At 39.9% G+C, this 27,649-nt stretch overlaps 2 protein-coding genes across 3 annotated transcripts; one reads left to right on the top strand and one right to left on the bottom strand.

The window, feature by feature from the left end:
- Window positions 1-294: 294 nt before the first annotated feature.
- Window positions 295-13,023, top strand: ascc2 (activating signal cointegrator 1 complex subunit 2). The gene is made up of 19 exons (XM_083979386.1): window positions 295-422; window positions 2,000-2,106; window positions 2,224-2,382; window positions 2,997-3,170; window positions 3,320-3,449; window positions 3,546-3,613; window positions 3,781-3,894; window positions 4,622-4,734; window positions 4,849-4,923; window positions 5,198-5,302; window positions 5,406-5,474; window positions 6,367-6,441; window positions 6,787-7,024; window positions 8,884-9,080; window positions 10,101-10,220; window positions 10,894-11,118; window positions 11,208-11,295; window positions 11,845-11,936; window positions 12,845-13,023. Exons 2-19 carry the CDS (start codon window positions 2,023-2,025, stop codon window positions 13,014-13,016), a joined length of 2,298 nt encoding a protein of 765 aa, XP_083835512.1. The 5' UTR covers window positions 295-422; window positions 2,000-2,022; the 3' UTR covers window positions 13,017-13,023.
- Window positions 13,024-15,242: 2,219 nt separating this feature from the next.
- On the bottom strand, window positions 15,243-24,567 carry rnf215 (ring finger protein 215). Of its 2 annotated transcripts, XM_083979387.1 has the most exons (10): window positions 24,157-24,567; window positions 22,052-22,195; window positions 21,366-21,437; window positions 20,623-20,708; window positions 19,804-19,858; window positions 19,476-19,580; window positions 17,860-17,979; window positions 16,949-17,092; window positions 16,159-16,261; window positions 15,243-15,390 (listed from the first exon to the last, which is right to left on the bottom strand). In XM_083979387.1, the coding sequence occupies exons 1-10, from the start codon at window positions 24,451-24,453 to the stop codon at window positions 15,368-15,370; spliced, it is 1,149 nt and encodes a 382-aa protein (XP_083835513.1). In that variant the 5' UTR covers window positions 24,454-24,567; the 3' UTR covers window positions 15,243-15,367. The 2 variants fall into 2 exon arrangements, with proteins under 2 accessions (XP_083835513.1, XP_083835514.1); XM_083979388.1 differs by lacking the exon at window positions 19,476-19,580.
- Between the last annotated feature and the right edge of the window lie 3,082 nt (window positions 24,568-27,649).

The following is a 27,649-nucleotide window of genomic DNA, read 5'->3' as shown; positions in this document are numbered from 1 at the left end:
GTTTGTACACAGAAATTGAAGTGTTAGACATAAATAAATAACTGTAAACTGTGTTAATACAGCCTAAACAGTGGAATGAATAATAGTAATTAATTAATTACTGATAACGAATTAACTAATTCCTTTATGGAAGCACTTGGATTAATGTAGGATCTGTGATCTGATGCTGCGCTGCTCTCTGGTGCCGCGAGGGGACGACAAACGAAATGGCGCGAGTACTTCCACTGCGCTGCCTGCGTCCTGCGTCACGTACGTAACGTCGCTTACGTCACGCCTTACGTCACTTCCTCCCCCCAGCAACACAGACCAGACCAGACAGATGATTAGAAAAACGTTGTGAAGCTGAAACTGTCCGAAGCTGCGACGACATCGATGAGATGATGGCTTGAAAGAGAGAGAGGCGCAGACAGCCGCGTTGAGAGGTGACAATATCGATATATTGATTAATTGATAATACACAGACGACTGACATCAGCAATAAAACAAAATAAAACAAAACAACGGCTGGTTGGTTGGTTGAGTTAGCCGCGGTATGCTATCGTCAGTTAGCCGCTGTCCATTCATTAACGAGCTGTCACGTCTGTCACTCGGGCTGCCTCGGCTTTAAACACAGGTTATAAGTCAGAAATACGACGATTAACTACATGACATTAATGTTTATGAGCTGTTAAAGGTGTAAAATGTGTAACACTGCTACTTTATTTAGCTATAAAGAGCTGTTAGCTAACTAGCCAAAGTGCCAGTGGCTGGTAGGTAGCTGAAGTTTTTCTGACGTGGTTTGTAGCTGCTGGTTGTTACGTGCTGTCTGCAGGAGGAGACACGAGGAAAAGGTTTCATTTTACTTGCTGAAGCTTTCAGTGTTTCTATAACCTCCTTTTTATAATAGCAGGAGGCTAAGGTGACTATGACATGCTGTCAAGAGACTTATTTACCTAACGTCATAGCCTTATCTTGATTGTCCTGACGACCTGCACAGTGCTGCAGCTGCACTATGTACGTTTTTGACAGGTGACAACACTGTGTTGATTAAGTTAAGATAAGATAATCCTTTATTTGTCCCACAATGGGGAAATTTACAGGGCTGCAGCAGCAGACAACAGCAAAGAAATGTACTGGACAGATAATAAGTAACAGATAGCAATACCAGTAAAAACGAAAGCAGAATGTGTAATTAATAGAGTATGATTAAGATTATGATTAAGACTAAAAGAATAAATATATATATATGTATAAATATAATAATAATAATAATAATAATAATAATAATAATAATACATAAGAATTATATATATGCCTGTTCCTGCACACTGTTCTAAACTTAGGCTAAATCCTGGAGTTTAGTTTCACCATTGCAGTACATTGATTTTTTCTATTTGAAGACAACACGTTATATATTTATTTTATTATAATCAAGGAAATATAATTATTTTCATCCCTATTTTACTATTTCTCGAGCTCTCTGTCAACAGTATGTTGTATATTGTGTTTTTTATAGACTGTCAGTCAGGAGACATGAGGTTGCTGTGTCTGTCAGGGATTGTGCTGATTGGTTATATGTGGATTTGATGCCAGGATGAGGCTCATTCCTGATACTGACACTGGTTACTGTTAAAATAATGATTCCTTATCTTCAAAGCAGAAATTCTCTGAACAGAAGAATTTAGATTTTTTTTAGAAACTATGGTTTAGATACAGGTGGACTGGTGTTATGAAGAGTTACTAATTCAATTCAATAGTTTATTGTCATAAAACAACGAGATAACGTTGGACACTGTCATAAAGTGCAACCGTTATAATCCCAAATAAAAGAAATAGCCAACATAATGGGCCTGAGGAGAAATGAAGTGCACTGACAGCATATTAATAATAGAAAGTAGATTGATGTGTTCTGTGATTACAGCTACAGCATCTCATTTTCATGTCCTTTGAACCCTGAACTGACTGATGTGCAGAGCCAGAATGTATTTTGAGTTTGTGTTTTGTTGTTATGACTCTGTAGAAAACACTAGAGAAGGTGAAGCCATGGCCTGTGCCCGAGTGCCACTGGAGGAGCAGCAGGTGACGGAGCCCGGCCCTCTGGGAAAAGAGCACACACTGCCTGCGCTGGTGAGTCAGCTCTCTTCATGCTGCTATGCAAATATTACATTAGACTGCACTGCCAACAACAACAGTCTGTGCTCCTCTTCCTCCTCCTCCAACATCAACTCTCTGCCTCCACACCAGCACCCGGACAGGAAGGAGGAGCGATGTTTTGTGCCTTACAAGCCTCCACCAGAGTACGGCTCTCCCGCTGAGGTGGAGGAGTTTCTGGAACAGGGCAGATTTATGTTAGAGGATCTGGAGTGGCTGCTCGCACTGCCCCACGACAAGTTCTGGTGCCAGGTAAGAGACTGTCAACGTTGTGTTTAACACCTTCCTTAGCCACGTTTTCATTTCTATTTGTTTAGTCACAGCTCTCTGCTGAAGGCAGGAAATAAGGAAATAATACCACACGTCTGAGGAAAGTGGTGAATGCAATTAGGGATGTCATGATTAATAATAATTAATAATAATAACTTTATTTATATAGCACCTTTAAAAACACAAGTTTACAAAGTGCTTCACAAAACAATACAGAAGAGACCAGTCACAAATGCCATAAAACCATAAGAGGTCGACCGTCCAAGCGATACAGCAACACAGACAATACAAGAACCCAACAACAAATTGAGACCAGGACAACTCAATTTAGAGTGCAGGATGCAGTTAAAATAAATGTATACATGATAAAGGTATACATGATAAAAACAAATATAATGAGATACAATAAGTTAAGAAAAGACTTAAAACCGACAAGAGGGTAAAGTAAAACAAAGAGCATAGATCATAGGATGACATCACATAAAAGCAAGTCTGTAACCATTGCAGATGGAGATTTTAATAAGTTTATGCATTTGTCTTGTACTCTCTCCTCCTTGTAACTAATCTCTCCGTCCGTCCTCCATCTTTCCCGCCAGGTGGTGTTTGATGAGTCCCTGCAGAAATGTCTGGACTCGTACCTGCGTCACGCCCCCCGGGGCCTCGACCTCGCCGCCCTGCCCTCCTCCCCGGCGGTGGCCGAGATGCAGCGCTCCATCCACAGAGTCGTCTTCTTGACCTTCCTCAGGATGGCGACACATAAAGAGTCCAAGGTAGAAGCTAAGCTTATACTTCTACTTGGTTATAGTGTCATTGATCAAGTGATGCAATGTCAGATTCCTTCATGCTCTTCCAGTCATGGTATTGTCTCTGTGTAAACGGTTGTCTCGATGTGTGTTGTTGCCTACGTTTCATCCCTCAGGATAACTTCTTCACCCCGGCCGTGTTTGGAGAAATTATCTATGAGAACTTCCTGTTTGACATTCCCAAAATCTTGGATCTGTGTGTCCTCTTTGGAAAGGGCAACAGTCAGCTGCTGCACAAGATGATCGGTGAGCTGCTGACCCTCCTCGTTTCTCTCTTGTACGTTCACCTGTGACATATTTAAAGTTACATGATCCTGTGTTAATACCCTCATGTGCTTTCAGAGAATATCTTCACCCAGCAGCCGTCGTACTACAGCGACCTGGACGAGATAGTGCCCACTGTGTTACAGGTGAAAACACAACTTTATAATTGAAAATGTAAGATTGGTTAAAGAATATATGAGTTTATTTGGTGTTTTTTTTTAAAGGTGAATTCAACACAAAAATAATGCACTATTCAGAGTGATGTGTGATGTTTTTCTGTGAGGTTACAGTTTGTGTCTTCCTCACTTTTCAGGTGTTTGACTCGGTCCTGGATAAGTGCGGTCTTCATTGTGAAGGAGCCACCGCCATGGAGCCAATGAAGCTGAATGCACACAAACAGCCCACTGCCATGACCATGAGCCAACAGGTCAGACACGCACACAGCTACGTAACAATATGTTGTACTAATTTGCTGGTTTAAACATTCGAACAAGTTGAATTCTACTCTAGTTAAGGTAAAAAATAAAAAAAAAAGGCTCGGTATATTTCATTAACTTACCCCTTGAGATGAGTTTACTGTAGATTGAGCTTTGTTACCTGAGACTATATGTATACTATATGTTTAGCAGCGTGACACATACTGTATGCTGATGATGTAGATTGTGTTTGTGCAGAAACAAAAAACATTTCCACGAAAAGTAAAAAAATCTGTGTAGTCTCTTGATTTTTTATGAGACACTTCTTTGGGTTTCATTTGTGCAGATTGCAAAGAGATAACTGTAATTAAATTAAACTCACATATTTAGATAAATAAATAACTAAATCAGACTTTGTTAAGAGGTTGACTGCGGAGACTGCTGTGAAAATTAAAATCTAAAGTGCTGCACCAACTTCCTGAGATGAAACTAGAAGAAACTGAGCTTCACAACAACAATGTTTTATCTTAAGTTGGTTGTAAATGTCTGTGGACAGGAACATTAACCACACGCTGCAGGAAAATTGGACTAAGACTTTTCTAATTGGATGAAAACCTGATTGATTTTGTTTTAACTTTTATTTTAATTTGCTCTTTACTTCCCCACAGAGAGCGACACTGCATCTTCATACGCTATCATTGATTATGTGTTTTTGTTTTCTTCTTCTCTGTGTCTCAGGACCTTGCAGATATCATTTTGTACCTGTGTGACTCGACCACCACCATCCATGCCTTCCTGGACATCTTCCCTGCCGCCTGCTCCACCTTCCACTCCCACGGCTTCCTCAGCAGGTACAGTACAGACGGAGGACGGTACGGTAGCTTAGCTCTCGTAGCTCGGGCCTCATCTGCACGAAACAAAAACTCCTCCTCCTGGTGATAAACTCTTGTCTCTCCTCCCGACAGACTGACCTCGTTTTATGAGACCACTGTGCCTGACCTGGAGAAGGCGGTGAGGAAGAGAAACTTTGACGATAAAGGGTGAGAATCTGCCTCAGGGATTCAGTTCAATAAAAAAAGAGGATGATTTTTTTATTGTTTTGTTTTTTTAAATACAATATGAAAAAGACAAATAAATCTGATTGACAAGAGCTGTGACAGAGAAGGTGGTAAACTTTTCAAGTAAAGGCGTGGACTGTTCGCATTTTTATATGTATGAAAGGTGCTATACAAATAAATAAAGTTTGAAGTTTGATTAATTATCCACAATAACAAAGATGATTAAATTCTCCGACCTTTCCTCCTCCTCCTCCAGTCTTCAGGACGACTTGTGGAAGAGGTTGTCCCACTCGTGTCGTAAGATGGTGGAGACGTCTCACCTGCTGCTGCACCACACCTGCCTACAGCCCATCCTGGAGGGGTGAGTCGGCCGTCACTCAGCCTCCAGACAGACAATGCCATCATAGCTGGGTTGGATTTGCATTTTACACACATTAAACCTGCTAATGTTTCTCGCCCTGCAGGAGAGAAAACATGCAAACGTTTGCAGAGGAACTACTTCAACATTTCACGTCTTTTTTAACTGAGAAAAGGTGAGACCATAACACTTACAGATCTGTACTTTCCTCAGAGATGTTTGATGGTTTTCTGACTTTGTTCCTGTTAGATATTAAGAAGTGTTTTGTGTGTTTGTGTTTTGCTGGAGCTGCCATAAGCAGTTTATGAAATTTTTAGCAGTAACATTCTGCAGTTTTTGCAAGAGCACCCGTCTGCAGGGAGGATGGTAGACAAGGGCGCCACCATAGGTCCATATCGGAAGTCACAACCGGAAGTTGGTTTTTTCGTGTATATTTTTTGCCATTCGCCGCTCCATACCGGAATATATAAAAAAAAAAAAAAAGGATTTTGCAGTTATATATTTACCGTTACTGCATAACTTACTAGTTAACTGACTCTTAATTCTTTTCATGATTTTATACAGTATATAAAACTGAGATGTTAGCAATTACAATATAATCACGTGATCAAGTAATTATGTTAATGTTTCATCGATTTACAATTAATTTTCTTAGATAACACATCACACATTTTTAGATGAATGATAATTAAAACACTCTTTCTCTTACTTTTCCATCTCTTGGTACCTATCGTATCCCCGTAGCGTCTCCGTAAGGCAAAGCATCTTTATTTATGTAGCGCATTTCATACCAAGGCAACTCAATGGGCTTTGCATAAAGACAAAACATTTAAAAAGAACAGCATAAAACAGCATAAAAACAAACATTTTTTAGACTGTAGGTTTGAACCATTTGAACGCGTGTCTTCCAGTATGGATTGGACCTATGGCAGCGCCCTTGTCCCTGCAGACGGGTCCCTCTCTGTTTTTGAGTAAACTGTACCCATTAGATGTTTAGAAGAATCTGTGGTTGTGGGTGATTCACCGCTTCAAAGTTTCATGTTTCACTTCTCTGGTCGTCCTCTCAGGTTCTTAGCCGACTACGATGAGCAGTTTCCCCTCAGTGACGACATCAGCCTCCTGCAGCAGGCGCTGCCCGTCATGTATCCTCCAGCTCTACAGCTCTGACCTCACACAGGCAGACTTTAATTTTAATTTTAATGGCTATTAACAGCTACCAATTAGATGTCTAGACGAAGATGAGAAATTAAAGACCCATATATCTAAATTTAGGTTTTCTGAGTGAGTCGAAGATGAACAGAAATGAAGATTTATACATCTGTAGCTTTGTGCTGGTCCCTCAACATTAACTAAAGACCTTATTATAGATATTTAAATTTCATGATAATCAATAATCATACAGTTTGAATGAAGCATTTGTAGCAAATAATAATGAATAAACTCCTGCTGTATCTTGGTATTGGTCCTTGACCGCCTGTCTGTGTCAGTGATGAGACCAGGACGTCCTACCTGCTGCAGGGTGTGGCGAGCGCCTGGGACAGCGTCGGGCGACGGAAACCACACAACCAGAATCAAGCGCCTAAAGTTCCCTCGTTGTTCTCAGCCAATCAGGGAGCGGTGGGCGGGGCCGGCGCTGCCTCTTCTTCAGCCAGCTTTAAACCTCAGGAGGACCAGACAGCAGCAGGAGCCGAGGCCATGGTGGACGTCCCCCGAAGAGGAAACAATGTGAGCTGGATGCGTTAATTTATCACAGGAAGCTCAGAGTTGATCCAGCTCAGGGAGTCCACACAGATAATAGCATAAAATGTAACAGTGCTACATTAGATTTCATTATTAATCTTGATGAATTATGACATAAATGTTTAACTCATTGAGTGCCAGCCCTTTTATAAAATGGTCAGTGCCATGTGCCAGCGTTCTGGGGCATTTTGAGTAATATGTCAAGACCCAGAGAATATTTTGTACTATGACTCTGAAAACACCAAACAGCTCAAAGGAAAGAGGAGACTCTCTATTTAACTAGGGAAAAAACCATTTGTTTGTACCTTGTTCCATTCTTGATATATCTTAAGTTGAATAGAGCCTGGTTGCACCAAAAAGACCACTTTTTTTCTAGAAAGCTGAGAAAAATGCATTTTTGTGAAAGAGAGTCTCTCAAGAAAAATAATGATTTATCCGTTTTAATTTTGGCTTCAAAAACATGTAAGACATCTGAAAGTTTAATTTCACATGTTTTTTCATTGACCCCCCCCCCCCCCCCCCCCCCAAAAAAAAAAAAAAAAAACAACAACAACAACAACTAAAATACAACAAGTACGAGCGGTTGCTGCCCCCTCAGCCTCTCCTACGCCCCCCTCCCCTCCCCTCCCCTCCCTCTCCTCCCCCCTCCCCTCTCCTCCTTCTCCTCCTGCTGCATCCCCTCGTCTCTGAAGGAGGGAGGGAGACGTCGTGGCGTCTTCAGCCTCTGTGCTGGACGCGGCAGCGACTCACCGCGCTGATCTCTCGGTTCGTCGTCACGTCGGTCACTGACTCCGCGATCCGCCTCCGCTTTCGCTTCGGCATTTTGGTGCTGATCATCTAGATGAGTTTACCTTTCCTGCCTCCTCTGATCACTTCATGCTGGAGCTATGCTAACAGTATCCGTGGCTAAGCTTTCCTCCAGCTCCACGTTACACTTGTTCCAGGCTCTGCCCGTCGTTTTCTCTAGAAATAGAAACTTTTTCCGACTTTGTTATCTCCGTACCGATCGCGCTCGTCTTCTCCTTCTTCTTCCCTTCTTGCTCTGATCTACAGTCTCATTCGTTCTACACATCCCAGAAGCCCCAAAATTACTCAGAGTGTGCGCGAGAGCGCCCCCATTTACCAGCCGCAGAAAACTGCATTTGACGTCTATGGACGTCAATGGCACTCAAGCGTTGGATTTTGATTGACGTCCATAGACGTCAATGGCACTCAATGAGTTAACCACCGTCCCAGAAAGCAAACACTCACTTACGCTTATGTGACAAAGAAAAGCATGAAAGCCTCAGATTTTAGAAGCTGAAGCCGTAACATGGAGCATCTAAAGCTAACACAGTCACTGTCACCATGGGTGCAGAATAGATAGAATAGATTTTCTGTTGCTCTACTGATCGCTCTACTGATCGATCTGCTGTTGCTGATCAGTTTTTAGGCTCGTAATAGACAAGAGGAAGCAGCAACAACTTTTATTCCTGTTGCACCTGACATGCATCAGAGTGCATGAGTACAAATTGCATGACACAAAATTCAATTAAATTCAATAAAAGTTTGCAAACTCACAATATAAGATGCAATAAACTCACAGAATGAATGTAGAACAAAAGTATGATGTACACCAGATGTCAGGACAGGTGCGCTTTATCTGAGGCACAAAAAGTACAAATAAAAGATGCCAGTGATGTATCAATAGTTTCAGAGGATTTTCTGGCATAAATAAATTACTTTAGATGAATAAATAAATGTCAGCTGATTGCAGAATAGATTTAAAAACAGACCACAGATCCAGGAAGGAGACGACTCAACCCGACTTTAACAGCGTTGGTGTGTGTTGTGTGTGTGTTCAGGGCGCGGTGTGTCCGCTGAGCGAGGCGCAGCTGGACTCTGTGCTGTCGTGTATCAGGGACCTGCTGCCTGACCTGGGGGAAGGTTTCCTGCTCGCCTGCCTGGAGGAGTACGGCTACAACTCTGAGCTGGTCATCAACAACATCCTGGAGGACCGGTTGGCGCCGAGCCTCGACCAACTGGACCGGTCCATGCCAAGGTCACACACACACACACACTGAGCTTCACATAGAATATATAATATTGTTTTCTCTTCTGTTCAGTACCAGAGAGTTTTGTTTTTGCTTGATTTCTAGTGACAGAAATAACACGATTTCCTGCCTGAAGCTCTGGACACATCTGCTGAACACAGACATGCACTGCAAAAACTCAAAATCTTTCCAAGAATATTTGTCTAATTCCTAGTCAAAAGAAATATCTTTCCACTTAAAATAAGGATATATTTCACTTGTTTCAAATAAATCTTCACTTGAAATAAGTAGAAAAATCTGCCAGTGAAAGCAAGTTTTTTGTGCTTGTAATAAGAAAGAAAAACTTGCTCCACTATCAGATTTTTCTACTTATTTCAAGTAAAAATATGCTTGAAAGAAGTAAAAAGTGTCTTAAAAACAAACTACTTTTTATGTGATGATGAGTCTTTTAAGTAGAATGAGATTTGTTTTGACTAGAAATGACATTTTGACTAGAAATAAGACACATATTCTTGGTAAGATTTTGAGTTTTTGCAGTGTGTAGGAACAGGCAGAACTTGGTGTTGATAACCAGACGAAGCCTGACACGGTGTTTGTGTTTTTAGGGTTCGGCCTCAGTCGACCTGTTTCTCTTCGGTTGGATTATTTTTCTGCTGTAATCAACCTAAAATGATGCAGAGATAAACATGTCCCAAAAACTGGTTGAGTTTTATTCTGTGGTCTCTTGTCGATTTTGTGCAAAATGCACAGTTGGGAACATTTTCTTTGTTTGTACGACAGTGGTTTCAGAATCAGAATTACTTCATTGATCGCCTTACACCTGAATAGGAAGAAAAAGAAACAAACAAAAAATGTGATACACATAGGAGTTGAAAAAGGATTTTAAAAAAAATATATAGATATATTCTTACTAAAATAAAAGCAGAAATAAGAACAGAATAAAATAAGATGCAATAGAATAAGAATAAATAAAATATAATAATAATAATAATAATTTACATATGTACATGTACTTTCCATCCTCTCAGGCCGGTGAAGGAGGAGCTTCCAAATGTCCTGGAGAACAGATCCAACGTGTTTGACGATGATGAGTTTGACGTCTTCCGCAGGGACCAGGTGGACATGTCCCGCATCTGGAAGGGCCGGAGGTAAAAAAAAGAAAAGAAAAAAAGCACAAATGATGCACTTACTAATCAGAAATTAAAAAGCCCCTGATGAACATAGAGCCATAGGAAAAAAGAAAAATGTTTCATAAATGTTTCTTAAAAAGCATCTCTACATGTATGGCAGCCAGATCGTTCCAGTTTTAATACCAACACAAACACAACTCATTCCACTTAATAATGAGACACCGATTCGGTTATAGGAAGATTATAAAAATATATAAAAACCATTGCTGAGATTTAACATTGACATTATCCCACCAAAATGTATTTACAAACTTTTCCTCAGTTATAATATTTGTTTTGCAATGTTTAGATGCGAGTATGAACATGTTTTCTTTGCATTATTCAAGGTCCGAAAGGACTTTATTTTTATTTTTTTAATGGTAATTTTCTTCCAATAAATGCTCTAAATGACAATATTTTTATTTCAAATTTGGGAGAAATGTTGTCAGTAGTTCATAGAATAAAATAAAGTGTTCTTTTCAGTCAAACACATACCAATAAATAGTAAAACCAGAGAAACTCGTCATTTTATATATTTAAAATCTCGCTGCTTCTTGAGCCTCATTCCTCCTTAAAACTCAGGTTTAAAACCGTAACGGAACGTGAAACGGTGAAACGTCGAAACATCTCCATGTTTCCTGACTCCCTGCAGGAAAGGCGAGGACGTCCGAGAGATGCTCAACGACAAGCAGCACGTGGACGAGCAGAGGGCCCGTTACCACGCCTACGAGACGGTGGTGGACGAGGTCGTCATCGAGCCCGGGGAGTCGGCGGAGGCGTACGGCCTGGACGACTACGACGACGAGTACGACGACACCTACGACATGAACCAAGTGGGAGCCAACGACCTGGACGGAGACAGCCTGCTCAACAGAAGGTGAAGAGTCGCTGAACTTTGAACTTAGTGAATGAAACGATGTGAAATGTGGAGGATGATGAGTTAATTCTCCTGTGGCTCTCCTGCAGACCGTTCACAATCCCACAGGTGCTGAGGAAAAGCAACAAACCAGAGGAAGAGGAGGAGGATGAAGATGAAGAGGAGGATGCTTTACAGGTACAAAAACAGCCGCTGTTTCACGTTCATGTCGCTTTAATTTAGACGCTTTGAGTGACACCGTGGATAAAATTTCATCTTTATATTTCTATTCAAGTAACATAAGATGTCACATCTTTATTAAACCAAATGGATTTTAGTGGAGAATCATTTGTTCCCAAAGAGGGGGTCGTGAGATGACTTCCAGAAATCAAATAACATTTGAAAATTATTAGAAATACTGCATTTTAGCTGTAATCGTTGAAAAGCCCACAGATCGTGTCTGTTGGGAAGATGATCTCTGAGTGGCCGTCTCCAAAATTTAACCATCTCATTATGAGAGATTAACGCTCAAAATGTAAATTTGCACAGCAACGGTGTTCACATGTTTACTCAGTGCTACGGTTTATGGTTTGCACATGAGCAGCAGCATTCACTCACAAGTTTCATTACATTACTTTGACTGAGGTATTCTGCTTTGTGGCTGTTCTGTTCAATTGCACCGTTATTCCCTGGTTTCTATTACTTAGAATAAAACACTTTTGTCTGCATGTTTTTATTCTATTTCAGAACAACACGAACAGGGACCAGTTCGTGCAGGACCCGGCTCTGCTGAGGGAGAGAGCTGAAGCTAGAAGAGCTGCCATGCAGCAAAGGAAAGGGTAAAAAAAACTGAGAAGCTCACACTGCAGATTCTGCAACAACACATTTACATATTTTGTCTGCCTTTTGGCTGGATTTTTTCCTTCTGTGAATTGACGGTCAAGGTTAGAAAATGTATAATTGATGAAAACTCAAACAAAAAAGTCGCACAAAAATCGTTATTTTATCTAAAGTGATTTTTTTAAAGGGATTTAAAGGGACTATAGGGATTGCCATAATCCCTATAGTCTTTGCCGTTCTAAAAATAGCTTGCACCGACAATTAAAGGTAACAAACCTACTGCTGAGCAGAGCTGCGAGCTGCTCAGAGCTATGCTACAAAGACTCATGGGATTTCTTGGTTTCCCTCATCAAACTCATCAAATACACAATCCAACAAGTTGTGACCTGCACATTCACCACGCTATGAGATAATAACAGAACGTTACGAGAGTTGTTTTAGAGGTAAATTCATGCAAAACCGCTGATGCGCGTTCCCGTCAGGGACAGTTTTTCAGCAAGCAGTCTCTGCATTTACCTCTAAAACAACTCAGTCTGGTAACGTTCTGTTACTATCTCATAGCGTGGTGAATGTGCAGGTCACAACTTGTCCACCAGAGGGTTTTGGAGTTGTTGGATTGTGTATTAGATGAGTTTGATGAGGGAAACCAAGAAATCCCTTGAGCCTCCGTAGCGTAGCTCTGAGCAGCTCGCGGCTCTGCTCCGCCGTTCTAGAAATAGCTTGCACCGACAATTAAAGGTAACGAACCTACTGCTATGACTATAGGGATTATGGCAATGGGCCAATTTGCCAAAATGTTGAACCATCCCTTTAAGATTGAAAAGTTTAAGGAAATCTTGACATTTAAACATTCTGTACAAAGTTATCTTTACATTTTTAAAAACCTCTGCCTCTCTCTCTCTGCCAGCTTCCGACCGGAGCGAACCAGTAACGTCGCCGGCCGACCCAAAGGTCAAGGTCAGAGCCAGGAGACGCTCCTGGACCGGCGCAAGAAGGAGGCCAACAAGAGCCGCACGTCCAACCACAACCGACGCAGCATGGCCGACCGCAAGAGGAACAAAGGCATGATCCCGTCTTGACCGGTGTGACGGCGGCGGCTGCTGCTGCCGACGGTGACGGACGAAGGACAGAGGATGGACGGAGGACGAATCAGATTCTCGTGTTTGTTAGTTGCGGGTCGTTCGAGCCCTGAAGCAGCCTGAGAAAAGGGAAAAGTCCTCTGAGGGTTTTCAGTTGAGTTAGTTTACAGTTCCTCTGCACTTTAGCCTTGTGTTGTCTCTGAACATCATCTCCTTTTAGTGATTTTCTTCTTTTTTTTATAGCTCATTAAAGAAAAAAAAAACAACAACCAAAGTTCTGAGTGTGAGGCAGCGACTGAGGACAAAGAATAAGAGCTTTTCTTTCTTTTTATTTTTTATTTTATTTTTGCCAAGTAACAAATCAGTTTATTATTAAGATCCAGAGTGACTGAATGAAGTTTCTTTGACATCATCATCAAGTAGACAACATAGGAAAACAAAGGATGAGGGATTAATTGATTTAGAGAGACTGCAGTTCCTTCTGTAGCTGGAAGAACAATTTGTGACCCGGTGATCAAGTCTGGACGTCGCTCTCACTCATCGCTATCGCCATCGCCCGCCAACGCCGCGACGAGGAGCTTTTGGTGTGAAAGCTGCTTGCATGTAGCGTTCAAAAAATTTTTGCGTGCATGTGATGTCATCAGTTCGCAGCTTTCACCACTGTTGTCCAGCCATCGCAAAAAAACAAAAAACAAAAGACAAGAAGAAGTCGTCGTCGTCTAGAGACTCTCTGACCATCTCGTTCTGATGCTGTGGTGTTTGTGTTTGGAAGCACATGCTGTACAGAGCGGCCTCACGCCTCACACACACACACACACACACTAGCCGTAGGTAAAACCTCCTACATGTTGCCATGCACAGACTATTTTCTATGAAGAGAACAGATCTATCAGAGCGTTTTGTAACAAAAGAAGCACATGTAATTTGCTTTTTGGAGTTGACATTGCAAAAAAATGAAAAAGAAATGAAAAGAAAACCATAAAATAAATACAATAATACTATGTTTTTGACATCCTTTGTCTTTGGCTCATTACTCACAGGATGCACAAAAAATAAAGTGGATTTGACCTTTTTCCTTTTATATCAGTTGAGCATGTTGGAGACGTCACTGCACAGTCTACACTATTTTCCTACAATGTTGAAGTGACATTTTTTTTTTGGTAACTTGAAAGTTTTGGACAGAAAAGTGCCTCAAATTTCACTTTGTCTTTAGACATTTAGATATTTACTGTACGCAAACATACAGTACAACTATACCCTTCAAAATAAGAGTCTGATATTCTGCTAAAATACGTTAAGTTGCTCTTATTTCTTTAAATAGAAAACTTAACACCGAAACAAGGAAGATAATTTTCTTCACGATTTTCACTACTGATCCAGGATGGTGCGTTCAAATGCAAAAATTTGATTTTCATTCATTATGACAACTTGTGCAGCTGCATGTCAGTCGGGTCACGTGATTATATGAGATACGTGTTCTCGTCAGTCTGAAACAAAACACACTCTGTCAGAAAAAAACAACCTAAAGATGAAAAAATATGAATGAAAAGCGGAGTGAAGTGCATCTACAACTAAAACCAGCTACTGTAACTTAAACACATGTCAAGTTTTGAACTCATGGAGGTGTGTGTTTGTAGTTTCTGCATTAAAGTCATAAAATTAATAATAAGGCAAGTTAAGGACAAGTTAAGTGCAAACACTTTTTTCTTTTTTTCCACGTCTGCTTACCAACGGTGGTCCAGTTAAATCTGCACTACGACTACAGAGCCTCTACATCTAAAAACAAGTCACTGTAAATCATGAGTTTGGACACGAGATGAGCGCACGTTGTTTAAAAAAAACCTCAGGTTGGTTATTTTTGACATCGTTTTTGGACCTAAAGTAAAATGAAACCAACGTCTGGTCCACGACGTTTTAACGTCACAAAAGCACCGACTGCTCGTGCACAAACAGACAGACGGTGTTGGTGTGAAGAGAGTCACGTCTTCACTGCTGCAGATCACACGTACAAACAAATATTTACACGACTGTACAGTAACATGATCCCAGGAAGAAGAAGGAGGAAGAGGAGGAGGAAGAGGAGGAGTACTGTTCATACACAACAGCACCGGTACAGTAACTTCATAGTATTGTGTTGTTGGTACTACCACTGTTAATGTCTGCCAGGTCAAAAATATCACTGCTCCACAGTCCAGACACGTTTAGATTTGCTCCCACAATCCTTTGCTGCATTGCTGAGGTCAGTTAAAAAACAAAACAAGAACAAAAGGTACTGGAGGAAGAGAACTGATCCCAGAGCTGCTGCTGCTGCTGCTGCTGCGGCGGCGGTGGAGGAGGAGGCGAGGCGACCGTTAACTGTCTTTACAGACGCTGCCTGTGGACGGGACGAGAAATCACAGTCTGAGGAACTGACACGATATAAAAACGACAAGATCAGAGAGTAATGGAAAATGTATCAGCAACTAGTTTGGTTATCGGAAAGTGTGATGAGAGGGAAAAGCTGAGCATTTCCTCCTCCCTGCTTCTCAAATGTGTTAGCATTAGGCTATATAATATTTTATCGACATTGAATAGCTCTATTTTAACCTCAGTGACACTTTAACCCGGTTAAAGGTACAATATGTAAGAAATCTAAAGCAACTGGCTGTAAAATCATCCTAATATGTCAGAGACTCAGGAATAATGTTCATATAACATACTTTTGGCCACATGCTTACATACCGCTCCTTTAAATAAAGAAGGAATGAAAGGTAAAAAAAACAACAACAAAAAAACGATAGTCACTCTCAGACAATGGATGTATTTCTATTAATGAAGCAACAAAGTCAGAATGAATGTGTAATTTTAAAAAAAGAAGCTAAAATCTTCCATCTTTTCAAAAACATTCAGCTTCAGTCTGTAAAAACTTTTACATTAACTCCTATAATAATAATAATAATAATATGATTATGTGAACGAGAAATGCTAATACATAATGAGAACTTTTACTGTTTGATGCTAACGATTAAATATTTTTACTTGCATTGGGTAAAAGATGGATGATGATCAATGCTTTTAAACACGTCATCAGACCACAGCTGTGTGTGTGTGTGTGTGTGTGTGTGTGTGTGTGTGTGTGTGTGTGTGTGTGTGTGTGTCTCACTGAAGATGCTGCGTTTGCACAGAGGACAGGTGTGTTGCAGCAGCAGCCAGGGGTCGACACAGTCTCTGTGGTATTCATGGAGACACGGCAGCACACGGAGACACTGAGGGAACGACGACAACAACAACAACAACAACACAGGGCTAGGGTTAGATTCATTAAATAATTCATTCATTCATTCTTTTATTCAACCTCTATGTTAACTCTGGAATACACTTTAGTTGCGACCACATCTACATCGTAGCTGAGCAAAAGATAAGTTAAAATGTCTTAGACACAAGAAACAACAATGTTGAGCTTATACACAAAATAAAATAAATAAATATAAAACTGTATAATAAAAATAAGAGTGTATAAATCTGCTAAAACAGGAACATTTGGAAGTAAAGAGTGATATAATTAAAGATTTCAAATGTTAGGATAAAGGATAAAAGTGAAAAAGTTGTAGATAACTCAGCAACTTATTCAATGGCAAAATTTCGTGAGTCATGATATGAAGCAGATCACAGAAACTAAATGAAAATGTTCTGGTTCATGTATATATAAACATAGACATATATATTTATTATAGAAAACGAACTTGTTTTATTTTATGTTTCATATTTAGTATGAGTCTTTATTTCTTATTTTCATTTCGCTGTTAATTTACTAAATTTCTATGTAATTAATTTTTTATCAATTGAATTTGTGTTTGCAGCTGTTTTTATTATCTGGCCTGCTCACAGGATCTATATAATAAATACAGTAAATGGTTGCGTTGCGTGGCAACCTGCAGCAGCTGCTGTCTGACCTGGTTGTTCTTGAACGGCTCCAGACAAACTGCACAGTTGTCCGTCTCCGGCTGCTGCGTCGGGTCGCACCACGGTTTGGGCTGACGATATGTTTTGGTCTTCAGGGACGACATCGTCTTCAGGACGTCCTGTTTAGGAAGCAGCTGCAGGACGTCCACATAATTACAACTTAATGAAGCGCCTGAGGCCCATCCCACGTTTTGTTTTGTATCTTTTATTAATCTGCATCTTTAACGTAACTAATGTCATTGAATAAATTAAAGGAAATAGTTCAACATTTTAGCAAATTGGCCCATTGCCATTATCCCTATAGTTTTAGCAGTAGGTTTGTTATCTTTAATTGTTGGTGCAAGCTATTTTTAGTACGGCGGAGCAGAGCCACGAGCTGCTCAGAGCTACGCTACGGAGCCTCATGGGATTTCTTGGTTTCCTTCATCAAACTCATCAAATACACAATCCAACAACTCCAAAACGCTCTGGTGGACAAGTTGTGACCTGCACATTCACCACGCTATGAGATAATAACAGAACGTTACGAGACGGAGTCGTTTTAGAGGTAAATTCATGTGACTGGTAACGTTCTGTTATTATCTCATAGCGTGGTGAATGTCCACCAGAGCGTTTTGGAGTTGATGGATTGTGTATTTGATGAGTTTGATGAGGGAAACCAAGACAATTAAACAACGACAATTAAAGGTAACAAACCTACTCACTATAGGGATTATGGCAATGGGCCAATTTGCCAAAATGTTGAATTATCCATTTAAGTAAACTAACAATATCTGCCACCAAAATGTAGGAAAATAAAAGGTATAAAGCAGCAGAAAATGGAAATAGTCTAAGTGCAAACACCTGAACCTCAGGAACAGGTGTGTACAGGTGTAAAAAAAACAAAACTGTCAGGGTTCACCTCCAAGTCGTCGTTGATGTGCTGGTGGTCCTGGTACTGCCACCGAGCCTGGACGATGACGCCGGTGCTGAGGATCAGAGCCACCAGGAGGACGGTGTCCCACAGCTGCTGCAGGTACTTCTACACAGGGAGAGAGAGAGAGGAACATCTGTACGTCAACATCTGGTGACTCTACAGGTCGTTATATAAAAACACATCTGTTCATTAGTCAGTTGAGAAAACAGAAGTGAGAAGAAAAGGAAAATCGAATGAGCTTCTGATCATAAACCAGACTTCCTCTTGGGGTTAAACAAGTTCTGACCACTGATCAGATTTATTAATTTTTGCTTCATTGCTTTTCCTAAATATGATAATTTTTACCACAGTCGTAAAAAAAACACTGATAAATAAACAACTAAACCTTGAGGTCTCTTCTCACAGCTATACACAACAAACATCATCCACTAACGACGGCTGTGAGATATGATTGAAGCAACAATACTATATAAAAAAAATTAATAAATAAAAAAACTAGTATGTAGATTATTTTTCCCCCCAAAAAAACATCAATCTGCTGCAGATAACAGTTAAGAATAATTTATATTCATTCATAAAAACAACCTGTATTGCTAGATAGGTAAACACATTGAACACATTTTGCACAGAAATGTATTTTTGTGTTTAAACATGAAGATGTTTTGTTTTATATCTAAAAGATTTATGAGGAAGCACACAGCTCAAACTTTCATTTATTGTGTGGTAATCTTTAATCCCCTTCATTTACCTTTGGGTTTTGCTTATTTTGTGTATTTCTCATGATAAAAGTTTTATATGTTTAATTTCTTGCCTTAAAATGTGTTAGTTTAAATCCTACATTAGCATCCAAATCAAATCAAATGCATTTAATTACAAATATTTCTCACTCTTTCTCAAAGCTTCATGCAACCTTTTGTAAATAGATTGTTGTGTAAATGTGTTTGTCTGATGTGTAAACTCAGTGTTTTTCCTCTCATCTTGAACAGAGATACCCCTAGTAGGAGTTTTAGGTAACACTTTACAATAAGGGTCCCTTAATTAACGTCAGTTAGTACATTATTAAGCTTTAATATATAAACTAATGTGTTAATTAATGCTGAGTAATGCATACATAATGATAACTAATTACATTATTCAAATTTTTAATTTATTAACTAACTTTGAGTGGTAAAACTAACTGCTTACTAATAGGCTACATTAATTAATGTGTTTCCTAATCCTAAGTAATACATAATAATGATTATTAATATATCTGTAAACAGTTTATTAATGCTTAATAATGTACTAACTAACGTTAATTAAGGGACCCTTATTGTAAAGTGTTACCAAGTTTATACGTTTTTTTTTTTTACTTCTTCCTACTCCTTTTGAACATGTTGTCCTTTTGTTTGTTTGTATTTGGTTGTTGTTGTAGATGTTGTTTTATTTAATATATACTTTTTATTTTATACGTTATAAAACTTTTTATTTATTTTTTCCTCTCTGACAATAGAGATTGTTTTGTTTCATGCATGTTCGAAATAAAGATTTAAATTCAGTTCAGTTCAGTTCAGACAGCAGCTGCAGCAGCTTTCAGCCGCGCTGCTCTCGGCTCCCCCCACCTGGACCTGTGAGTTGGTCTCTCCCGTGCAGATGACGCCCTGCCACTCTCCGTAGCGCCCGCCTCTCGACCGGCCGCAGCTGGACCACAGCGTGAGCGTGGCTCCCTGCCCGGACACACAGCAGCAAGCGCTCAGTGTCACTGTCATCCTCACACACACACAGACACACACACACAGACACACACACACACACACACACACACACACACACACACACACACACACACACACACACACACACACACACACACACACACACACACACACACACACACACACACACAGACACAGACACACACACAGATCAGCTGACCGTTACCGTCCTCACCAGGTTGTCCTGCAGGATCGTCCTGTACGTGATTTTGGCCGTCGCCTGAAGGCCCCTGCGAAGAGATGGAGAGAAGAAGTTTCAGAGAGTCAAGAGACATCCTCCGTCACTATAGCAACAGTAGATCCACACACAGTAAATTAATTAATCTGAAGAACCAGATTAAATTAAGTCAATTATGTGTGTCTGTGTCAATTCATCTTGATCGATTAAGATTAAAGTGAAAAGTGAGACTGATGTACAGTGTGAAAGGAAACATGATCAACTCCAAAAGAGACAAAGAAAAATAAATCAAATGTGATGTCTGTTTTTGTTTTTTACGCTGAGTCGCTGTTAACTCTCTTTTTTCATTGTAGCAGGAAGTGTTTTTGGTGAATTTGTGGGATTTTTTATCACCACTTCGTGTTTGGATCACACCTAATTTTTGAGCCATGTGCCAAATAAATAATACTGATAAAACATCTGACTTAAGTGTGTAAAAGTCGAATTTTAAAATTGATTTTACAACACCTATGTTTTTGCACCAATAATACTTATATTTAAAAAGATGATATGAATAATATGTTTAAACAGTCCTAATAGGAACAGTCCTTCAAGAAACTTCACCACTGATTAATATAAAACCTCATTAAATTACAATTTAAATATTTGATACACAGTCGAAACCATGTTGTTTACGTGACAGTGTCGAAGCACTGTATGATTTTTTCCCGTCAGACAAATTACTCACATACAACGGCTACATGTGAATATGCTGACACATGAAATCGATCAGTGCTGTTGGGGAGAAGCTGCAGCGACAGAGCAGGTGTCCTGTACCTGAGCAGAGCTCCAATCAGCTTGGTGACGTTTTCAGACGTCTGGATCACGATGATGGGTTTGGACAACACCTGGGACAGATCCATCTGCAGCGGAGACGATCACCATGAGCCGGACACACGCCAGAGAACAACTTAAAGGACAATTCCGGGCAAATTCAACCTGGGGCTATAGATTTATAATATTTTAGGTCTAAAAGAAGGATTCTGTTGGAAGATTTTCGTTTTAATTGCTCCTGTTTTGCAAGCGGACTTGTTGTGTAAACGGAGCTTAATACAAAGTCTCACGAAGTTGCGCGTGAACTTGCAAAGTCTCACATTAGAGTCAAATTGACGGCTAACTATGTTTACAGGTCATCTGAAGCTCCTGTTTGTTTTTTATCAACAAAGGGAGAGTCACAATGTCTTCGTAGCAGCAAGAGTAAGTCTGGATATTGTTTATTCTGCCTGTAAACATACCGAGTGTGTCAACTTGATTCTCACGCGAGACTTCGTTTTACAGCTCCATTTACAAACATGGCTTGAAGTAAACAAACCCCTTGGTGTATATTTGAAGCCATCTGACGCTGTCTGTTGAAAATAATTGCGGCTCTGAGGGATTTAAACAGCCCTAGAATATAGAATATATATCTACAGGAATAGGAAACTAGATCCCCAGGTTGAATTTGCCTGAAATTGTCCTTTAAACACAGATTAATCTTAAAGTTGCTCTGTATTTTTCCGGTTGTGTTTCTGAACCTTCACCTCACTGACGGTGTTTTGGTTGAGAGCCAGGATGATCAGCGCCGACGCTCCGAGGACCAAGGCTCGCTTCATCTGCGACAGAGATAAAGAACATTAACAGTTTCAGTTTCAGGTCGTATCGCATTTGCATCTTTGTTTATGTGAAGCTATTGCACCACCACAGTTCATCTGTGCGATACTTCCTGACTGTGCCACTGGCCGCTGCACAACTCCTCACAGGAGGAGGTTTTTCATTTAATAAGGTCAAAAGTTTGTGTTTATGTCTCTGTTTGCAGCAGAAATTGCATTTACTCTAAGTTTTCCCTTTTAAAAAATCAACAAAATATTCAACTGCATGTGCATACACTGCACTCTCTTTCTCTGATGCTGAAAAGCATTCTGGGAAACATGCACAGCAGAAGCAGGCAAAGACAGGAAAGACAGATTTTAATCATATATAATAAAAATAACAGCTCTATTTTAACCTCAGTGACACTTTAACCCGGTTAAAGGTACAATATGTAAAAAATCTAAAGCAACTGGCTGTAAAATCATCATAATATGTCAGAGACTCAGGAATAATGTTCATATAACATACTTTTGGCCACATTCTTACATACCGCTCCTTAAAATAAAGAAGAAATGAAAGGTAAAAAAAAAAGCATGCACCACTCCACTCCACACCACACCACACGCCACGCACTCACTTTGTTGACCATGGCGTCGGCGAAGGACTCCTGGTTCCCGGTGGAGGCTTTACTGTCGTCCATCTCCACGGGGACGAGGCCGATCCACGGCTCCGGCTCTTTGGCCTCGTCCACGTCTTTCATCTGCGTCTCCTCGTCCTGAACCTGAGGACAGAGAGGAAATAGTTCTGACTTTTCTACCACAGCGTGGAACAATAATGACATCATAATAATTGCAGTTTTATTATAATGTTTTATACTTTGGACTAACCGAGGTCTTCCTGGTGTGTTTATCTGAGTGAAGTTTATTCCATATTTAGTCTAAATATTTAGTCTCACCCTTAATCTTACATCATTGTCATCTTTTACCATTTTCAAGTGTAAAATCAAACAGATCATTGCTAATTCCTACATACATGGACACATTCTCACTTACATGCACATTGCAAAATGTTTGTCCCTTGACATCTGTATTGTTTGTTGCATTGTATTGTTGTTGATATGTTTATATAGGCTAATGTCTTTTGGTTTTTTTTTGCTGGAGCCTCTTGGCCAGGTCATGCAGTGGAAGATGAAATGATCTCCAAAAGGCATAAAGTAAAACATGAAACACTCTTTTGCAATATTTAAAGCAATATCAGTGTATTATTTTTGTTTTTTACAGTTTTAGTGTGAAAAAAAGAAACACCATCACTAACCTTGGTCTTTTAAAATCAAAACCTTCCTTTTTAAAATGGCTTTTAACACTTAAGACTGTTGTGCCACGTTTTTTTTTTTTCAGTTTTCACTGTTGGTTGTTATTTTATTGTCAAGCATTTGGGCTGTTTTAAAGGGCTATACAAATAAATGGATCTTTATGCCTTTCGGAGAGCATTTCATCTTCCACTTGACAGAAATTTTGACCAGGGGTGCCCAAACTTGTGCATGATGCCACTGTGGTGTCAGTTTGTTTTCACCCATAAAGTAAAACATGAAACACTCTTTTACAATATTTCAAGCAATATCAGTGTATTATTTTTTTTAACAGTTTTAGAGTGAAAATGGGAAACAAAGCAGCAGCCTGCAAAAGAATGAGAAACCCAGGAGACTTGAGCTCTCAGATAACTTTGACCAAGGTATCAGACAAGATAGTTTACTATTTACATGCTGTCCCTTTTCATTTTCTGTCATTTTGAAAATGTAAAAGATTAAAAAAGGACAGAGGATGTTGTTACGATGCCATGTAAAGCCCTTTGAGACAAACTGTTTGTAAAAAACGGGCTATACAAATAAAATTGCCTTGCCTTGCCTAAAATAAAAAATGTAGGCTACATATTGTTTACAATGTAAAAGCAATGTGTCATCTGTAGAAGCTCCCCCGACATGCGCACCATCACTGACCTAGGTCATGTTTAGCCTACTACTCTGTATTTTTGTTTGCTTGATTGATCTATAACTTTATGCCTTTTGGAGATCATTTCATCCTCTACTTGACAGAATTTTTTTTTACCAGGGGTGCCCAAACTTTTGCATGATGCCATTGTTATGTGCTGTCAGTTTGTTTTCACCCACAAAGTAAAACATGAAACACTCTTTTGCAATATTTCAAGCAATATCAGTGTATTATTTTTGTTTTTAACAGTTTTAGAGTGAAAAGGGGAAACAAAGCAGCAGCCTGCAAAAGAATGAGAAACCCAGGAGACTTGAGCTCTCAGATAACTTTGACCAAGGTATCAGACAAGATATTTTACTATTTACATGCTGTCCCTTTTCATTTTCTGTCATTTTGAAAATGTAAAAAATGAAAATAAAATATATACATAGGCTATTGTTTACAATGTAAAGGGAATGTGTCATCTGTAGAAGCTAGCCCCGACATGCGCACCATCATCACTGACCTACTGTAGGTCTTTTGTTGTGTCATGTTTACTACTAACTTGTTTTTTTGCTTGATGGATTTATAACTTTATGCCTTTTGGAGATCATTTCATCCTCTACTTGACAGAATTTTTTTTACCAGGGGTGCCCAAACTTTTGCATGATACCATTGTTATGTGCTGTCAGTTTGTTTCCCCCATATTCACCACCACACATAGCCTAGTTATAATAACCCATGCAGCTCTGCTCTTCTCTCCAGCTCTGCTCACCAGGACCAGCTCTCCCTCCAGCTCCTCCCGGTCCTCGGGGCTCCTGCTGCCGCCGCTGGACTCCACCACCTCCCCCTGCAGCACCGCCGCGGCGCAGGCATCGGGCGGCTGCTGCTGCTGCTGCTGCTGCTCCAGGAAAACCTCCACCAGAGCGACCTGCTCCGCCGCGGACGCCGCGGACGCCGCCGCCGCCAGCAGCAGCCGCCCGCCGGGCCACCGCAGCAGCAGCAGCAGCAGCAGCAGCAGCACCGGCGGCACCGAGACCCGCACTCCGCTCCACAACCGAGCCGCGGCCATGATGGCTCCGAGCGACGGCCGAGAGGAGAGGAAACACAGCTCCAAACTGTAGCAGACACACACAAACCCGATCAGCTGTCAGCCATCATTTGTTTGGGAGAAGCTGCTGCCGTTTTCACAGTCTCACAGACTCAGATGAAGAATGTAAACAAGCGGAGTCAGCTTCCTGTTCCGACCGGAAGTACAGGGAGGATTACTATCTTGTGCACAAAGAGTGTATACAGATGAGGTGGATTCAAACGATGTGTAGACTTGTGATAAGTTAGTTTTGGCTGAAATAAAATAAGATAGAAATATATTAAAGCTGTCGAATTATATTATTATAGTTACTTATTGTATTGTTTTGTATCATCATTCATGTATGTATTTTTCCTTACTTCCTTATACACTGCTAAAAAAAATAAAGGGAACACTTAAACAACACATTGTAACTCCAAGTATATCACACCTGTGTGAAATCAACCTGGGATGATAATTTGGATTTACATTGATCATTTTTATGTTATTTTGTTCTCAACACACTCTACTATATATTGAATAACGATTTTGAACTGCAATATTTCATTAATTGAGATCTAAGATGTGTTGTTTAAGTGTTCCCTTTATTTTTTTGAGCATTGTATTTACTGTTTGATCACTTACTTCTCTACGTATTTTTCGTAATTGTTTAATTATTCCCTATGTTCTTGTTTTTAACTTTTAACAAATTTGGTTTTTGAATATGTGGGTGAGGTTTTTATATAAGCCCTTTTGGGTTTCATACCTCCCCTTTGCACATCCCAGTCATGATGATTGTTCATGCTGTTTTTAATGATATGTTCGTGCAAAATAAAAGAAAAAAAAGAATTTACTATAGCAGATTAAACTTGTTGAACCGTAAAAACCAGTATAGGAACTAACCAGGAGGTAGCGGAAACCCTTGCAATACAGCAAGAGAATAGAATAGAAATAGTCTACTTGATTGTCTACCTTTGCATGCAAAGTCAGAAAATTGTCTTTGGCTTGTATAAAAATGCATTTACAAAAAAAGAAAACATTTCATAACATCAGCGGCTAGTCTACCCATTAAATAATTTACATAATAGTTTACATAATAAATCAATCAGTCAGCTAGACATTCCCGTGTTAGCCAAGAGAACAAACAGAAGAATAAGAAAGAAACCATAAAAGAAAATATGAAATGTATTTTAAAATCAGTAACTCATAGCTATGGGTGTCACTTTCTGTATTTCTGCATTTCATTCATGCAGCTCATCATGAGGCAGCGGTGAAGTGGTAATCTCTGACTGAGATTTATGGACAGAAACACCCTGAGGTCAGAGGTCAGTAACCATGGCTGGAGCTGCCAGAAAGACTTTAGCATCTCAGATCATTACTCTTTACAACAGCCGTGAGCAGAAAAGCTTCAGTGGACACAGGTTTGCCAAAACTGGACAGGTGAAGTCTGGCAGATACTAGGCTGGTCAGGTGGATCTGGATTTCTGCTGCAGCAGCACGAAGGCAGGCTGAGAACACGGCACCAACAGCATGAACTTGTTTTGTGTCAACAGTCCAGGCTGGTGGTGTCACGCTGTGGGTAAAGTGTTTTTTTTAGGCCTCACTCTGAGCTCTGACCATCCATTTATATAACCTGTTTACCATCTTCTACTGGCCATTTCCAGTCCAGTCATAACACATTCCTGTCACAAAGCAAATTAGATGTATTTATACTGCACCTTTTGTACAAGTCAAAATACAATTGTAAGTGTAGTATAGTCATAGGAGTAGATTCATTACCTTTATTTATCGGTGCATATTATTTTGAGATCCGCGGGGCAGAGGCGCAAGCTGCTCATGTGAACGGTACAAGGTCCCCTGAAAAATAAAGAATTAAAGAGAAAGTTGTCCTGTTATCATAGAGAAGAAAGGAAATATTTTTTAAATGATGACATGAAGAACAGAGGCTGTTTGAGAGCAAAGGAAGGAATTTGCCAGTAATGTGGTGTGTGTGTGTGTGTGTGTGTGTGTGTGTGTGTGTGTGTGTGTGTGTGTGTGTGTGTGTGTGTGTGTGTGTGTGTGTGTGTGTGTGTGTGTGTGTGTGTGTGTGTGTGTGGTGTTGTTAAAGTGATCATTAATTGTACAATATGCCGGCTATAAACTCTTTTTCTCTCTCTCTTTATTTAAACACAGAACATTAGATGAATAATGTCATACTCAGTCATATTTCAATTAGTACAAAAGTCACACCTCCTTTGTTAATTCAAGTACCAGGAGATTATTTTGGTGGATTATAACACACAGCAAGATCAGTCAACAGCTATGATGATAAAAGAGAGAATGTCAGGAAAAACAAAAAACAAAATAAAATAGACCTAAAGATAAAATCATATTAAATAAATACAAGGAGTTTAAGATGCATGGGGGTTATTTACTATTTGTTTCAGACATTGTTGTGACAAGGAGAGCTCATTTTTAAGAGCAAGACAGTTTTGCATTTCATTTGTGGCAGCTATAAACTCCAATGTGTATGTTAAATTAATCATTGCATGGATAAGGACGTTAGCCTACATCTTGTCAGGTATGGATAATAAAGAAGAACGTAGCGTTTTGAGAGACTTCCGTCCACTACTTCCTGGTTCGTTTTTAAAGCCACGACGCAGACCCAAAATAACCGCTACAACTACAGCTGGACAGCTTTATAAAAACCACCACACATTTGTGTCACGGAGTGGTGATTAATATCCACAGTCATAGTCAGATATTTTACAGTAAACGAGCTTTTAAATGAGGAAACTCGCACCTGTTTCTCTTTGCACTTGCGCACCGCGGCAGCGTCATAGCGCCTCAGTAACTAAGACTCACTGCTGAAATGTGTACAAGTATTATTAGTGTTCAATATTATTGAAAAGAGCTGATGAATCACTAAATTGCTGAATTAAATTACAACTAAACAGGTTTTTAATCACTGTTGTCTGTGCGCATGCGCGGGATTTACGGATTCTTGACAACAAAGATCGTCTATTCTTTAGAATCGAAGCCACTCGGTTGTTCAAATAAAAACGTGCCAAAGTTACGTCAAATAAAAATACTTTCCCCGGCTCCATGCTTGTGTATTTGCAGCAGATTTTAATGTAAAATATCCCCAATGTGTCATTCAATAAGAGTTTCTCATCGCTTCTTTGCTTCTTTTCCTCTTCGTAGGTTGAGGTTCACCGTT

Source organism: Trachurus trachurus (genome assembly GCF_905171665.1).
Source record: "Trachurus trachurus genome assembly, chromosome: 9".
Lineage (NCBI taxonomy): Eukaryota > Metazoa > Chordata > Actinopteri > Carangiformes > Carangidae > Trachurus > Trachurus trachurus.
Note: the sequence above shows the minus strand (reverse complement) of the source record. Positions and strands in the feature narration are given on the sequence as shown.